Raw genomic sequence first — 18333 nt, forward strand, 5'->3', positions numbered from 1 at the left:
TTAATTCATTTTGTTTACCTTCAAATAATTCTATCTTACCTTTCCTAAAAGATCGTTTTCTAAAGCCAATATTTCTTTCTCCAAAATCTTTATTTTTTCCTTCCGTAACTTGGCCTTTTCTTTAGAATATTTTCTTGTAAAACTGCCAATTTTCATTTTTAGAAAATCCCAGATAACTCTCTTATCTGCAATTTCTTCTTTCAATCTTAAAATTTCCTCTTTCATCTTTTTCTTAAAATCTTTATCGTTACATAAACTATTATTGAATTTCCAGTAAGAACTTTTAAATTTTAAATCAGATGGCAGATTATAGCAATGCAACTGAACTGCTGAATGATCTGGTGCTAAAGATGGAAGTATTTTACAATTTGAAATAATCTCTTCTAAAATTTCTGACACAAACCAATAATCCAATCTACTTTGCATGAAAGGGTTCATTTGTTTGTAGGCATATTGTTTTTTTAATACCATTTCTTTCCCTCCATATATCTATCAATTTATGTTCAATCAAAAAATCGTTGAAAAGAGATTCAAATTTGGAATTCATATTTTGATTACATGTACCCCTATAATCTAGGTCTTTATCACGTATCGTATTGAAATCTCCTCCTATTATTGTGGGGGTAATTATTCTCATTTATTCTTTTTAATGTTCTATTGTGCTTCCTCAAAAAAGTTATTTGCTCCGATTCTTTCCCACGAACTGGGAAATATACGTTTGCTAAAACTAAATTAAACCCCTGTATGTTGCATTTCAAAATTATAAGCCGACCTTCTTCATCAGCAATGATTTACTATGACTCGTACCATGACTGAAATATATATTTCCAACCCACTGTTTTTTCCACCTCCCTTCGATATCTTCCGTACTAAATGTTTCCTGTAAAAATACAATATCTGATCGTTTATCACGACACCAATCAAAAAAATTTCTCCTCTTTGATTCTTCTCTTATCCCTTTAACAATAGAATATATCGATATTTCTCGAAAAATTCAAGGATAGGATCCTGCATGTGTTATTTTGATTTGGAATGATGTATTTTTTCCATCATAAAAGACCAAAAATAGTAGGGGGACATTTGATAGTGTGTCCCCCACCCATTCCAATTGGTAAGGGGGACGCGTCCCCCTGCCCCCCTGGGATTTCCGCCCATGTCGTCGTCGAGTTTTCATCATGATTATGTACTATCAAAGCTGTTTTGATTTTTCTAACATTTAGCATTCGAGTGGTAGTTAACTATTACCAAAATAACTTGTTTACATGATACTCATTATACTATTGCGAAATTGGGAAATCCCAGGGGGGATAAAAGCAAATTTTAACCTTTGTGAATATTCAATGTCTTGAAAAACATTCATTGTCATATCATCCAGAATCATGAAAAATGATGTCAAAGTTGATTCCACTTGGTTGATTTTATTCTATCATGAATGCTGAATAGCCATAATAGACATCTTATCGTTTCCCACCGTTGAAGTTTTTTTGTCGATGAAGTATTCAATAATGTATTCAATCAGTGATGACGTGGGACTATTACAAACTTGAAGCACCATCCCAAATAAAACACAAACCGTCATATCACAGATTTTGTAAACTTCAAAATAAAGAACACTCAAAATGATGGTCAAGGTATGCTTATTATTTGCGGTTTTGATGGTCGCCACATTAATGGCCGCTGATTGGCAAGGTAAGTTTAGTCGGGTCTATTTTCACTTTGTCTACAGCTGCAGCTGGTGTAGTTCTCAGATAGTCTAATATCACATAAGCTAAATGATTTGTTCTACTATTTTGGTCTAATAACTTGCAAGGGCTGCCGAACGGTTTTGAAAAGGAGCTCGGGTGGGGGTCACCATGAAAAATATATATTGTCATTTTTACGTTTTTTGTACACTTTTATTGAAAAAGTCCCACCCACAACCTGCGCGGTTCTTGCCCTCGGAGGAAGTCATTCCCTTGGCTGCCGCTTCGGTCCCAGCGGCCGGTATGAAGTCCTTATCCTTGGAACTTTGACCTTGGTCTCTTTTTTAGGACCTCGGCCGACGCCACACCGAAACCGGACAGGGTATTAATAGAGATTTATGAAAAAGAAGGTAATATCAATAAGTTGATAGGTCTAACAATTTTTTAATGGGAAATCGTTTTAGTAGTAACGTACGATACTCGAGGCCATCGTCGACATATTCCTCAATTTGATTGGCATCGGACAGTCTCACCCCTCACCTTGGCCATTCCGTCCTTTCACATAACACTGTTTGTCTATCTATTTATCTATCTATCTATTTATCTATCTACCTATCTATCTGTCTGTCTGTCTATCTCGTATCTATCTATCTATCTATCTATCTATCTATCTATCTATCTATCTATCTATCTATCTATCTATCTATCTATCCATCCATCCATCCATCCATCCATCTATTCATCTATCTATCTATCTATCTATCTATCTATCTGATCAGAAGGAGATTAATTAATAGTTACACGTCAAAACATATTTCAGGTAATAATTTAATCAAATTATTCTCAGATCCGAAATCTCTTACGATATTTTTTTATATCATTTCTACAGACTTTTGAAATTCAAATATGAAGTGGACGTATCCAATGTTAGTGCATTGTCAATTAAAGTTACAATTATTTCAAAGTTTCCAGCGTTATGAGCAGAAACTCTCAAGGTGAAGTATTCGGCCCATGCTCAGATGCTTGTACAAAGTTTACAAATTTTTAATGGCAACCCATATTTTTGCATGCCTTCATTTTAATGGAGATATATTAAACATAAATGAAACCAATGATATTGATATATCATCATTCCTTTTTTTTTTCTCTCTGTTCTCAGCAAATCCCAATGAATGTGGGAGGGTTAACAAGATGGGAACCAGTCTCCGTATTGTAGGCGGAGAGCCAGCAGCAGAGAATGCCTGGCCGTGGCAGGTAGCCATGTTCGAACCGGGCGAGTTTATCTGTGGAGGTTCTTTGATTGACCCGTGGTGGGTCCTTACTGCTGCGCATTGCGTGTAAGTTGGTCATATAACCTCATCATTTATTCCACTATTTCAATATTGAGCTGGAGAAAGCTATTGGGGAAAGTAATTCTGATATACAGTATAATGTTCAATATGATAACTTCTAATTAAAAAAAAAAAAATCGAATTTCCTGATAAGGTGCTGATAAGAGGCTGATAACGATGATAATGATGATGATGGTGATGACGATGATGATGACGCAAAGGAGGATGACAGGCGCTGCCGAATCGGGGAGGGGGTACGGAAGCGTCCCGTGGCCCTATAGTTGGCCTATGTGATGATGATAGTAATGAAGAAAAAGAAGAAGATGATGATAATGATGACGACTAAAATTGGAAATAAGAATCTTCCCATAATAAACTTTAGTAATCGTTATAAGAGGGATCCAATCGATATTCTCTTTAAATTTTACATCATATAATTTCGTTCCTGTATATTTTACGAAGCTCTGTAATTTCTCTCTTTTTTACATGGATGAAGCGATCCTAAATTTCTCTGTACGCCAGAAGTGTACAGTTTAAGAGTCGGCTCGGTCAACAATACTGGTACTATTAATAATGTAACGCAAGAACGGAACGCACAAAGAATCATCGTTCACCCCAACTATGATTTCGGAAATATAAAAAACTTCGACAATGACCTCGCTTTGTTAAAAGTGGAAGTACCTTTCACCCTCGATTATAAAGTGAACACGGTTTGTCTTCCGACTGAAGACATGGATGATTGGTTTAGCGAAGGAGACAATGTAACAATCACTGGATGGGGAAAACGGAAAAGTGACGGTAAGAATAAAAAAATCTGCTTTTTGATTGATATGTTAAGAACTGCATTTGACGAAATATTCACAAGAAGGAAAATGGGGAGTTTTCGTTCTGCGATGCACGACGGATTCAACAACACAGCAAATGTATTGAAAATGTCCGTCAAAAGCTGGGAGACCGGTGGGGGGCTTTTCTTGAAAGGTTGCGTTTACACACTATTCCGATCTCAACACATTTGGTAAATTAATATATATATATATAAATATATATATATATATACACAACAAAAAAAGTAAGTCCCCCCTAAATCGAATTGCTGTAACTTTTGAACGGAATTATTTTGAGATATGATATTTCGCAGGTGGTTTTTTACACTCATTAGGCAACTCCTGGTGAAAAATGAGATTGATCAGTTGAGTCATGCATGAGTAATTAAAGATTGAATTAAAATGACCATTTCTGAAAGTCACAAGAGTATTTTTTCAGATTGTGCAAATACAAAGTTGGGCAAAAGTTGATTTTAGGTGAATTTTATGGTGTTATGCTGTTTTACTATCCATCATTTAGTCACTCCACACACAATTTTGAAATCGTATGTTCATGGTTGAGTGAGCACAATGTATTGGAGGTGCCGCGGAAGCGGGGGGGGGGGACGGAGGGGCTTCAGCCCCCCCCCCACTTTTTACCAAAAGTATGTACAAAAATGTAAAAATGACCATACGATTTTTGCATGGTCAGCCCCCCCCCCCACTTTGAAAACCGTTCCGCGGCCCCTGTAAAGTGACATATCATCATATGGGTTTATGGTAGTATCCTCTATAATTTGTTAGATCATGTTAAAATTTGAAAATGTCGGTGTCTCCCCCGATTATAGGCCCCTCCCCCATTTTAAAATTCTGGATCCACAACTGATTTTTCCATAAATTAAACTGATCATGAGAAATTGTTAGGAAAACAATACATTTATGCAGTATAAAGAGTATTCATTCCTAAGTTTTCGAATGTGCTCGCTCAACCATGAAAATGTTTAAAATTCGGAAAGTGTGTGGTGATAGAAATGATGGATGATAAAAACAACAGCAATTAAAGTCACATTTGGAACCGAATTGCCCCCAATATTCACTTTATTAACCTTTAAAATGAGTCTGTGACATTGAAAATACAAATTTTCCCACTTTGATGCGTGCTCACTCATCCATAAATAAACAAATCGATTTCATTTTTGCACAGAATTCTGCCCATAGGTTGATAAACATTACTGCCAAATGACATTGCTAGTGACAGCCTTGAAAAAAAGTTCCACCATATTGAATAAGTGGTTACTTATTCTTAAACATATGCACCCATAATGTACACAAGTCTATGAGAGAGGAACTCAAAATTTTAACAAATATGAAATGAGGGTTTGTTTCATGGACGGTTTTTGTTACTTCTGCCAACAGTTATTTCATGAAACTTCGCACATGGCTTCGGAGTAACACTATCCAAAAGGCGCTCACACCAAAATAACCATTCAATACGGCACAGAGTGGGGCCAAGGCCTTGAACTTTCTTCTCATTTGCATAATTTTCGAATATTGTGTGCTCACTGATGCATTAAACATCGGGATTCAGCTGGATCAAAGATATTGCTTTGATACAGTACACGTATGCTTCAGCTGGATCAAAGTTATTGCTTTGATACAGTACACGTATGAAGCATGGCGGCTTGTCATTGTTCGAAACCCACCTTCACCCGACAAAGGAAATTATAATTGGTATAGTGTCGAAAATCTGTCTATCTGACGGTCAATCGGATCGGGGTCGCCCTAGCCACTAACCCGTCTCTGTGGTCTAGTGGTTAAGGCACAGGTGTTCAAAGCTGGGGGCCCGGGTTCGATTCCCGGCAGAGACATTTTTTCGGCATCACCAATTTTTCCAAAGGGTAGATAGCTCTGGGGAACCTTGATTTAAGCTACGCCTACCATTATTCTCTTCATCCATTTCTTTACAATATATATATATATATATATATATATATATTTGTGTGTGTGTGGGTGGGTGTGTGTGTGTGTAATATCATGCATAAAGACATTAACATTTGATTTTGATTTTATTTTATTTCAGCATTTTTCCAACAGAAATTATTAACAAACATAATATACAACATGAAAAAAATAGTGATACATTTCTTTTGACAAAAATAATACAAATAATAATTCATTGGCAAAAATGTATATAGATAGTATTAGTTTGCAATATTATAAGTTGTACTTTGTTGAGAAGACAAAAAACATGAACATTTCCTTCTATTCATCTTGCATGGATTTTTTTTTCCTCCTCCCCATCCCTTTTTTTAACAATATCTGAAACGAATGGTTTCATTCGATAACAATGAACACAAGAAAATTCCGGGGAGAAATATGGTCATCTTACATCAATATTACCATCATGATTATGATCGTGTACTTCTTCTTTAGTATCATGATAATACTTGGCATATGGATTCATCACAGATATTATGATGTTCGACCGTAAATTATTGGGGGATCTGATATAACGCAAGCCACCCCACTTTTCATGTCATGCATTATGTCACTTCATGCAAGTATGTTCCCCTGTTATTACCCGTGCGCACACACATTCACTCCCGCACTCGCACAACCCGTCACACTCTACCAGCCACAACATACACACACACATACCTACCCTCGATTCACAACACAGTTCTTCATCCACATTCAAAAAGTCTAAATGATACCCCGTGACGAAAGCATGCATGACCAAGACTTGATGGACTCAGAAAGTAAATATTTCACAACAGAAGATTTTAATAATAAATTCAACGTTTCACCGAATGATTATTTTATTACAACTGAAACCAACACATCCTTTAACAGCATTGCTAGTGTTCAAAATCATATTTTGTCTAGTCATTCTTCAGGTCTTCTGCACATAAACGCTAGAAGTTTAAATAAATCATTTAATTCTATTGAATTACTTCTTTCCGATATTAACAATTACCCCTTCTCTATTATCGGTATATCATTGATAAAATTTTATCAAATGATTCGTTCTGACCGTGAGCATGATAAAGGGGGTGGCGTTGCCTTGTACACGCGCAATGATATAAATTTTAAAGTAATGACAGATATATATATCCAAGGCACGGAGGATATTTTCATTGAAATTTTAAACAGTAAAAATAAAAACATAATCGTAGGTAATGTGTACAGACCCCCAATTTTTTTTAGATAAGCTCGATCAATGTCTTAATTTTATTTTTTCGGGAAAATAAAGACATTTACATAATGGGAGATTATAACATTAATCTTATTAATACTGACAATAATTACACTCTAAGATTTACTAGCTCATTGCTTTCATACTCTTTCCACCCGCACATTAGTAATCCGACACGAATATCAAGTACGTCTAAAACCCTCATTGACAATATCATTTCCAATGTAACTAAAAAAAACTTCATAAATGGCATAATTTATTCTGACATTTCGGACCATTTACTTATATTTGTTATTTCTAATCAAGCTAAAATTCAACAACATAAAAATAAAAACAAAAAAGAAATGCACAGAAAAGAAACCCAACGCAACATCGATGCTCTAAAAACTGATTTAGCTGAAGAAGATTGGAATGAAGTTTTGAACGAAACTAACGCTGATGTTGCTTTTGAAATAATTATTCAAAAACTCTTACATTATTATAACAAAAAAATACCTCTTGTAAAAGATAATGTCCTTAAAAAGAATAAACAGCCATGGATCACAAAGGGCATTAAACGATAAATATCAACACGGAATAAACTCTATAAGCAAGCGCTAAATACTCAATGCAAGGAAAAAATTGACAAATATAAAAAATATTGAAATAAATTGCCATCCATTATTCGTATATCTCGAAAACTGTACTTTAAAAAAAATATAGAGGAAAACGGAAATAATGTTAATTTTTTATGGAAAACTGTCAACGATCTCTTAGGTAAGAAAAAACATGATATTGCAAATAGTTTTAATGTTGATGGTCAATAATTTACTAACCCAGAAACAATTTCAAATGCATTTGATGATTATTTCACTAATGTGAGAAGTGCTAGTAGTAAGAATGCCTTTTGTTCCCAGTACTTGAAGTGGTGCTCTTCCAAGAAATAGCCCCTTCACACTCTGCAACATGCAGAAATCAGTACGTGAAGCAGAGATATAGGCTTTTAATAGTGTATGTATTATCTTAACTATATGCAACACATGTTAAAGATTGTTACATATGAAATAATTATGAGTTTCTCTGTTAATTTCATAAAAAATAATTGATGATTTGCTTATGTTCGTTTCCACAAGTAAATTTTCGTATATACTATTCACATTGAGTAGCAATCACATTGATTTACCTGAATTTAAATAATTGAAATGTATGGGGAGGGGGTTGTTTTTCCTGTATTGTAATACTGATTGAAATCTAGATGAATAAACGTTACTTTCCTACATTGAACTCATGTACCGTCATCTTTTTTCCATGTATTCACTTCTGATTATTCTGCATGTTATGTTTGTTTTTTCCTTATATAATTTGCTTGTCGGTTATATTGTAAATATTTGTTTACAGGGCCCCCTGGAAAACAGTACATGACTACTGATGGGGCTACCCTGTATAAATAAAACGAAATATAAATAATGAATAAATAAATAATGTATGTCCCAATCTGGCCTCAAACATTCATGTTAATGATTCACATTTTACTAAATTTTACTAAATCTCCAGCATGTGAAAATTCACTCTTTTTAAGATCAACTAATGAACTTGAACTAATCAGTATTGTTCAACAACTGAAATCTAGCAAGTCTTGTGGGCATGACGGAATTAGCGTTTATTTGCTTAAACAAATTATTCATTACATTGCTCATCCACTATCCAATATATTTAATCTCTCTCTTTCGACGGGCAAATGCCCGGATTCCCTGAAACTCGCAAAAGTAATACCAATTTATAAAAAAGAAGATTCCTCCTTAATCAGCAATTACAGGCCCATATCTTTACTACCATCAATATCTAAAATTATTGAAAAAATATTTATAAACGACTCTTTACTTTTCTGAAAAACAATATTTCGATTCCTAATCAGTTACTTTTTATTATCTATATTAATGATATCATAAATTCATCCCCAATTCTGAATTTCATAATTTTTGCCGACGATACCAGTATTTTCTATTCCCATGCTAATTTAGATACTCTTACTCATATTCTTAATTCAGAACTCTCTAAAATATCCCAATGGTTTAAAACAAACAATCTTTCACTTAACATAAGCAAAACCAATTTTATACACTTTCGAGAAGCTAATCCACACTTACCAGCTCCCAATTTATCAATTGACGGTTTACCTCTTACTGAAAAGCACTCTACCAAATTCTTGGGAGTAACAATTGACTCCAATCTAACGTGGAATGAACACATACACAATGTACATACATCTATATAAAAAAAAAAACATAGGAATAATTTACAAATTAAAAGACTTTCTTTCTGAAAAATCATTATTGGTTCTATATAACTCCCTAGTACTTTCACATATGATGTATTGCAATATTGTATGGGGTAACTGTAGTATAACGAAAAGAAACTCTCTAACTTCTACTTCTTCAAAAACGAGCAATTCGTAACGTTACTCATTCACATTATTTTTTCCCACACAGAACCTCTATTTCATTAAATGCACTTAAAATACAGGATATTCACACTCTACAAATAGGTATATTTATGTTTAGATACACTTACAATAATCTTCCATCATTATTCCAAAATCTATTCAATTTAAATTCAAATATACATGTATATCCAACCCGCCATTCTTCCGATTATCATTTACACAACCCCAAACTTATTCTTGCTCAAAAATCAATTCGCCATCATGGACCAGATACCTGGAATTCCTTACCACAATACTTAAAACAATGTCCCTCTCTTAACTCATTCAAATCATCCTTTTAAAAATTTATGATACGCAAAGCAAATACAATTCTGATTAATTTATAAATATATATAAAAAGAGTTCTTCGGGTCTTGGTCAATTTTTAAATTCTATCTGATCTCATAAACTGTTACATCAGAAAAATTCATGTATTGAAAAAAGTAGTCATAGTATCAAACGTTTCTAACATGTCAAGCTGTAATCCTGGAACCATTCAATAATTCCTAATTAATACTACCCTCACGCCCTCATATACATTGGCGTAACAGGCGGGGGCAGGGGGGGCAAGCTGCCCCCCCTGGCGGAGCTCACCGGGAAAATAAAAAAAACGGGGAAAAGAAAAAAAAGGGGGGAAGAAAGGGAAAGGGAAAGGAAAGAAAAAATGGGGAAGGGAAAGGAAAAGGGAAAAGAAAACTAAGAAAAAACATAAAAAAGGGAAAACGGAAAGATAACGGGAAAAGGAAGGAAAAACAACAAGTGACAAAGAACAATTCGCCCCGTTATATACAAATACATTAGCATGATTAGTAAGACAGGGAAATAAATCAAAGATGACAAAAAGGCAAACAAAAGCGGGAAATAAAGGCAGAATGGAATTAGCCAAAATCTAAATTGGAAAATAAAGAATAGGAATAAGAAAACGTACACTACCGGGCTGCCGAGGATTGAGATAACGAGCGGGAAGAAAATGGATGGTATATAGCATAATGTCGTATGAAAGTCTATCATAAACTTGCTAAATCTCCAAAGGCTCTGTCCAAGAGTCAAGACCCCGTGCAGTGGGGGCTCTTCATCCGTAACCTTCAATGGGTTCTATAACGGGCCCCTATATGGACCCTTCCTGCATTAGGCTTTACGTTGAAGCACTGGCGTACCGGGGGGTGGTTCCACGGCCAAGGGGAAATAAAAGAAAATAAAGGAGGCAGCGAAATGAGATGAATGAAAAAAAATATATGACATGATATTTGCTATAATGATGTGCAAATCTATCACATAATTAGAATTTCATTTTAACAGGCCTTTTTTTCTGGCTCACTTCGCTCGCTGGCGACTTTTTACAAATTTTCCCACATTTGCTATGGTGTGCCCCTCACAATATTTGGATGATTACGATACACAACTGCATTGAATTTATGTCTTGTGTTAAAGCTATATAAATATACACGCAATTTGATTAAAATAAGTGGCCATCTGTAAGGTTTAAAATGGCTTTGATATCAAGAGGTTCCGGGGCTCTGCGCTGGACCCACACATAAAGCACTGTTATATGGATGAGTTTGGACCATGGCCCCCAAAAGTTCTACAACCAAACAAACAAAATGAGGAAAGAAAGGAAAGTGTATTATATTTTTCTGAATATCACGTTAAAATCTATCTTCATGTTAGATTCTCATGAAAAGGTGATTTTTTTATCTCGCTCGCTTCGCTTACTCGGGACCTATATTAAGCTACTTCTTGCCAAAAGCGCCATACTCGGCCTCCTCAAGCATATAGAGCTTCGCCCTGATGCTCACAATCATAAGTTCATAACAAAAATCCTGTTCACCGTGGCGTACAAAAAAAGAGAGAAAAAAGGAAAGAGAGGAGGGTGAATATGATCTTTTTAACATTGTGTCAAAATCTATCACAAAATTGGATTTTTTGCAATAAAGATGTCCAAAAAAAATTGCTCGCTCGCTTCGCTCGCTCGCTTATATATATATATATATATATATATATACATTTGCCCGATACGCCATATCGCCCCCTCAAAATTTTTGCCTTATGACGCCATTGCCTGTTCAATGATATGACCGGGAAATGTTTGGCTCTTGCCCCCCCTGGCCACCGACCCCTGTTACGCCGCTGCTCATATATCGACACACACACACTCTCAACACACCCTCACTTATACATTCACACACAATTTTAAATATACATTTGCACACACGAACACGTTTGCACATGCACAAACACACCCCAACACGTCAACTGGGCACATAATATCAGGCATACAAGGTCCTTGCATGTAAATATCGTATTAATAATATCTGTTTATAATCTATTTAAGTCAATGCCCGATTTGTATTTGACTTCGTTTTCTTTATTGTTATTTTGCTATTACGTTTGAGGCCGCTACCCTAGTCAAGCACTGCTTATGGTAGCGGTCTCCAGCATTTTTTTTGTCTACTCAACAAAGTACAACTTATAATATTGCAAACTAATACTATCTATATACATTTTTGCCAATTAATTATTATTTGTATTTATATTTGTAAAAAGAAATGTATCACTATTTGTTTATGTTGTACATTATGTTTGTTAATAATTTCTGAAATAAAATAAAATAAAATAAAATATAATGGGGGGATATATCCCCCACCCCCGTGATCGATACCAATGGTATACATTGTGGCAGTTGATTAAATGAAATTGTATTTTTGTTTGGATGATATTTGCTCATAACAACAACAACAATAATAATAATAATGATAATAATGATGATAATAATAATAATAATGATAATGATAATAATGATAATAACAATAATGATAATAATGATAATGATGATGATGACGATGATGATGTTATTGATTTGTATTTCAATCCCGATGACTACCTCAGTCGTATAGGAAGCTGGTATTGCAGTCGTCGAGTCACATGGTAAAACTTTTGTAGGATACACTGGCGTACGGATGGCATTTGGCACTTGACCCCCCCCCCTCCGCCCACACACACACCCCCTCACACATAGAGTTCAGCGACCAAGACAGTGAAAATAAGAAAAAGGAACGAAAACGAAAGTCAAGTGGGTGGAATGTGATATTATTTTCTGAATGATATAAAAAATAATTAAATCAAATTACATTTTTGCAAAGAAAAGTTTTTTTTCGCTCGCTCGCAACTTTTTTACCATTTCCGCCTCACACGCCATCGCACATGTATACCATGTACTCCAATTTCTTTTGGCTCATTAGGTCACTTACTAGATAGATAATACAATATTTCGAGGGTATAATGGAATTTATATAATAGGATGATGGGTTATTCTTTCTGCAGTGATTGACTATCCTGACACACTTTATGAGGCAATCGTTCCCATCTATAACTGGACAAAGTGCAACCAGTCCAAGCTTTTAAAAATACTTGGCAACGTCACCGAGAATATGATCTGTGCTGGCTATGATGATGGTACTGCTGATTCTTGTCAGGTGATCATTGCTCTAAGTTTGTTAAAGTGTAATTATGCCCTATAAAATGGAAATGAACATGCAGTCATGCATCAATCTGTTTATAAAGGCCAGCACTTTTGACACGTGGTGAGTGAAAAGAGAAAAATTAAGATGAGGAGGGGGGGGGGGAGTGGGGGAATTTGTCCGAGGCATTTAAACACTATCGAAAAGTTTGGTTTGAGTTTGGGATTCCGTCAGGGTTCGTAAAAAGTCCGAAAGGATTGCAAGGATGGAAAGAAAGTTAAAAAACATTTTTCATTCTCGAGAAATAGTTTTCATGTCATATTGAACCCACGTTCAATTAATTGTTTTTGATGAGTGAAATTTTTCAAAAAAACTGTAGCCAGCATTTGCAAAACAGTCTCCACTAATTTGATATGCAAAATTGACTATGGGGATCGGATTTTAATACAATTCCGCCTTTATGTGGGAAATTAGGCCTACTCTATGAATTTGCAGTCCAGTGTTGCGCGTTTATTTGCTCAATTTTTTTTGGATAATTTCAAATCGTTGATATTTTGGTGCCAGGTAAAAATGGCAGAGGTAATAATGGCAGAAGTAAAAATGGCAGAGGTGAAAATGGCAGAGGTAAAAATGGCAGAGGTAATAATGGCAGAGGTAAAAATGGCAGAGGTAAAAATGGCAGAGGTAAAAATGGCAGAGGTAAAAATGGCAGAGGTAATAATGGCAGAGGTAATAATGGCAGAGGTAAAATGGCAGGGGTTATAATGGGAGAGGTAAAAATGACAGCTCTAGGTAAAATATGTCTTAAACCCCCATGCAATGAATTGTCAAAAAGCCCCCGCATGTAAAATCTAGTGAAGATTTTTCCACATTTTAACATTGGTACAGATCCATTTAAGCAAATGACGATATAACTGTCGAAAAATATTTCCGCTTGAGTGAGCACCACTTACTTTTGAAAAGCTAATGAAAAATGGGGTGCTGGTTTGTTAAAAAGCCGAGAAAAAAAAGTTTTCACTCCAAAATGAAAGGAGATTTGGTTGAAGGGGAAAATGACACAAAAAATTATTTCAACTAAATGAAGTTCTTTTAGGTCAGAAAAAGAATTACAACAAAATAATAACAATTAGATAATAAACAATGTTTTTTCTTCTGTTTGAAAAATTACAGAGATTTGTATCAAATCTCTACATTTTAGCATACCAAGCTAGTTACCAAGAGGGTGCTGCTTATGGTGTACAAAATACCCAACAGTACTTCCGCTTCCAAGGGTTATGACCATCAAGGCGTTTATATCATATTGGATGCAGTGGTAAGGTTTCAGGGTCTTCTTTTATGCAAAGAATCTGAACCAGACGGTCTCCCTCGATCGACCCTAAATTGGTTTACCAGTCAAAACAAGTTAGTTACATATTCAGTGCCAAGCCTGGGAACGCATGCTTATTGTCATTCAATTATTTAAAAAGAATAGTACAGACGACATTACAAATAAGGACATAATATTCAACCACAATCATTCGTAATAATTTCAACGTCTAAGCTTTCCCCGCTATGTTCTCTATGTTTTTCCCCGCCCCCTAACCCTCTCTGTCTCTCCACCTCTCTTATGTCTACTCTTCCTCATTTTTGCATCGGTAAACCTGGCAAAATTTTAGATATAAAAAAAAACAGCCAGACAAAAAGGAATGTTATAAAATGATGAATGAGAATAGTGCAGTTTCATTTTGCTCCTGATAAATTGAATGAAAAAATATCTCTCGTTTGATTTCTTTTTCAAAAGCGTTCACGGTACACCTTCAACGAATTCGTAAATAGCATTGTTAGGCCGATGAAGACATAATGATGATGAAATGCCTAACCGTGACATGCACTTCTTATTTAATGTATGTACATGCGGGGGCTTTTTGACAATTCATTGCATGGGGGTTTAAGACTGGCCATATTTTACCTAGAGCTGTCATTTTTACCTCTGTCATTTTTACCTCTGCCATTATTACCCCTGCCATTTTACCTCTGCCATTATTACCTCTGCCATTTTTACCTCTGCCATTTTTACCTCTGCCATTTTTACCTCTGCCATTTTTACCTCTGCCATTATTACCTCTGCCATTTTTACTTCTGCCATTTTTACCTCTGCCATTTCCACCTCTGCCATTTTTACCTCTGCCATTTTTACCTCTGCCATTATTGCCTCTGTCATTTTTACCTCTGCCATTTTTACCTCTGCCATTTTTACCTCTGTCATTTTAACCTCTGCCATTTGTACCTCTGTCATTTTTACCTCTGCCATTATTACCTCTGCCATTTTTACACCGAGCCGATATTTTACTATCTTCATCAATGTAATACTTTTTTCTTCATTTTTTACCCTTAAAGGGCGACAGCGGTGGTCCCATGGTATATCTCTCCGATCATTATGATTATACAGACCAGTATTTTCAGATCGGTGTGGTGAGCTGGGGGTATAAGTGTGGCATACGGAAATCACCCGGTGTTTATACTAGGCTGACACGTTATGAAGATTGGATCCGGTCGTTCGTCACCACTCCAACGCAAATTTCATGTAAGTTCAGCAAAAACATTCAGGGAATCCAACCAAGATGGAAAATCCTTTTAACAGGAGGGGGAAAAGAGGCAGCAGAGAATCAGATGGATGAAAATTGAATAAAATTTTTATAGAATAAGTAATATGTTTTTAAATAGTTTTAGGTATAATCACTACTAATATGTGGAGCGTTGTGGCCCAGTGGATTAGTCTTCGGACTTTGAAACAGAGGGTCGTGGGTTCGAATCCCAGCCATGGCGTAATTTCCTTCAGCAAGAAACTGATCCACAGTGTGCTGCACTCAACCCAGGTGAGGTAAATGGGTACCGGTAGGAAGTAATTCCTTAAAAAGCTGTGTGCGCTATGAACGCCTAGCTTAGCCGGGTAATATAGGAGCGCCTTGAGCACCTAACAAGGAGGATATGTGCGCAATATAAATACCCTATATTATTATTATATACCTGTATGAGAATGTTAAATTCCTTTATTATTTTTGTCTAAAAGTGGTGCCACTTTTTGTGGAAGTTAGGGAAAAATTATTTTCTCAATTACAAAATGATGGCATCCTTTCCAATTTATTCTTACTTATTTTAAGATTGGTTTAATTGAAAATCTAGTATTGTTCAAATTATATGTCATTTTGTATAATGAGCATGTGCACAACCTCCGAAGATTTATCTAACATTTTAAGCCACAAAACAAGAGATAAATATAATTCAGTGTTTTGGGTGTATAATGAGTACACTGTAAAAAATATTGGGTAAAATTGTTCAACTTGCACGAGGGTTATTATGTGTCCAACCAATTTGGTCAGTATTTTACCCTTTGGCAATACGGAAAGCATATTGTCCAGTAAGGTTAAAAAAATAAGCAGCAATTACTTTAGAATGGGCAAAATTTTCATCACACTGCATTAATAAAATTCCCTAAAAGAAATGCCCAATGTTGGTTGGACACATAATTACCCTCATGGAGCATTTTTACCCAATATTTTTTAGAGTGTATTGTGACGCACACAAATTCAAAGAGTAGGAAAGAAAATACCACTTTGTTTCATTCATGATATTTCAGATGTTCCGTGCGCTTGTGATATGTACACCCAACATGCCGAAGCCTTATCTCAGTCGTCCATTATCATCACATCAGTGGTATCTTCATTGCTCGGCGTTTCAATCATCCTCAACATAGCTTGTTCCATTTGCCAATATGCAGATAGAATGAGGAGGAGTTAATGTTACCAGATATTGATGAGCATCTTCGTTGGGAAAATGATTTTGATTAAAACTTTCTTTATTCTTCTTCATTATTCTTTTTCTAAATATAATTGAAGGTGTTGGCCTGATGGAATCATGCAATAAATGCATTTCTGTACAAAATTACAATATAAGAGCTTGATTCCAAAAGGAGATAAATCCACTTTTCACCAAAATTGATTTTTTGATACAAATTTATGCATTTTAGACGTTGGAATCAAATGCAACGTATCGCATTTGAAAATTATTTTGGAAAGGTTGGTAAACATTAATTGCAAATTTGAGTTTTGTTCCAAAAGGAGCTAAATCCACTATATACGCTTATAGAAAGTTTTTTTCATATTTTACATAAAGTTGAGCATTCAATTTTTTTAGGTACATATTGTGGATACAAGTTCACACCATCAGTGAAAATTTTGATGAAAATAACATAATTTTACTTTTTTTTGAATATTTTTGAATTTTGCTCTTTTTTGGAATTAGATATCGAAAAGTCACCGTCCTTAGTAATAATAACGGTCCTTACTGTTATGCGAGGGGGCGTGGCAGCATAGCTGAGGCTGATCCTTGCGGCTGCGGGGCGGACTGTGGAGTAGGTCGCTTCAGGTTCTCGAAGGTGGAGAGGACCAGGTCCCGGGTCGGGCATCCGTAAAAACTTTGCGATGATCGGGGCGGGGGCTGGTCGGCCTGATGGACGGGTACCTGGGGTTCCAATCGGGTTGCGACGGGGTAGTCTGTGGCCCGGTCTGTGGGCGTTTACGAGTTGTCTCTCCTTGGCCTTCTCCTCGTCGATGCAAAGAAAAGTAAAAACCCGGGGTAAAAACCTTCAGTAGAGTGTTGTAGACAATCTAAGTTCAAATATAAAGACCAAATTCTGCTTTTCTTTTACATACGAATGATGGCAAACTTTCTAGTTAGTTAAAGGATTAACCTAAGATCACAAGAAATAGTGTGAAATGTGTAAATAGTCAACTGAATTCAAGTAGTTATATCAATTTAGACGTACTCACTGGAGTGTTCGTAGGTCCATATTTTGTGTGGAAAGAAAAGTTTCAGAATGATTAAATTAGATGACGTAATGAGGTCAATGAATAATTATTTTTTTGTAACACGATACCACTAGTATCGATGGCCAAGAATCGAGGAAATCGCGTATTAATGACGCTCTTATCCTATGAAAAGGCTAGATTATGACTATCTTCATGCTCATGAATGTCAATGAGGGCTTATTATTGTCTTAAAATGAAAGTCACAGATGACTGACTCAATGAAATGGGAAAGAGTCTTTATACGGGAACAGTACAGTATTCATCGACCTGAAAAAAAGGCCTTCGACACTGCGGATGTTAAAATACTTGTGAAGAAGCTCGCTAAGATTGGTGTTTCAGAAGATTCTTTGCACTGGTTTGAAAGTTATTCATACAACCGGAATATACATGTATGTACATGTATCGAGAATATTACATCAAATGTCTCAAGTAGAGTATGAGATTCTACAGGGTTTACCCTAGGGCCAATTATCTTTATGTTATACATAAACGATATCAATTAACATATAAAATATTGTAAACTGCATCTGTATGCTGACGACACAGTTCTTTATT

General features: G+C 35.6%; 1 protein-coding gene across 1 annotated transcript; it reads left to right on the top strand.

The window, feature by feature from the left end:
• The first annotated feature begins 1670 nt into the window (after positions 1 to 1670).
• Positions 1671 to 17381, top strand: LOC135158009 (trypsin-like). Its single transcript, XM_064115241.1, has 6 exons — positions 1671 to 1689; positions 2842 to 3019; positions 3510 to 3811; positions 12795 to 12946; positions 15308 to 15393; positions 17213 to 17381. Exons 1-6 carry the CDS (start codon positions 1671 to 1673, stop codon positions 17379 to 17381), a joined length of 906 nt encoding a protein of 301 aa, XP_063971311.1.
• Positions 17382 to 18333: the final 952 nt, after the last annotated feature.

This window comes from Lytechinus pictus, unplaced genomic scaffold (genome assembly GCF_037042905.1).
Source record: "Lytechinus pictus isolate F3 Inbred unplaced genomic scaffold, Lp3.0 scaffold_25, whole genome shotgun sequence".
In the NCBI taxonomy this organism is placed as follows: domain Eukaryota; kingdom Metazoa; phylum Echinodermata; class Echinoidea; order Temnopleuroida; family Toxopneustidae; genus Lytechinus; species Lytechinus pictus.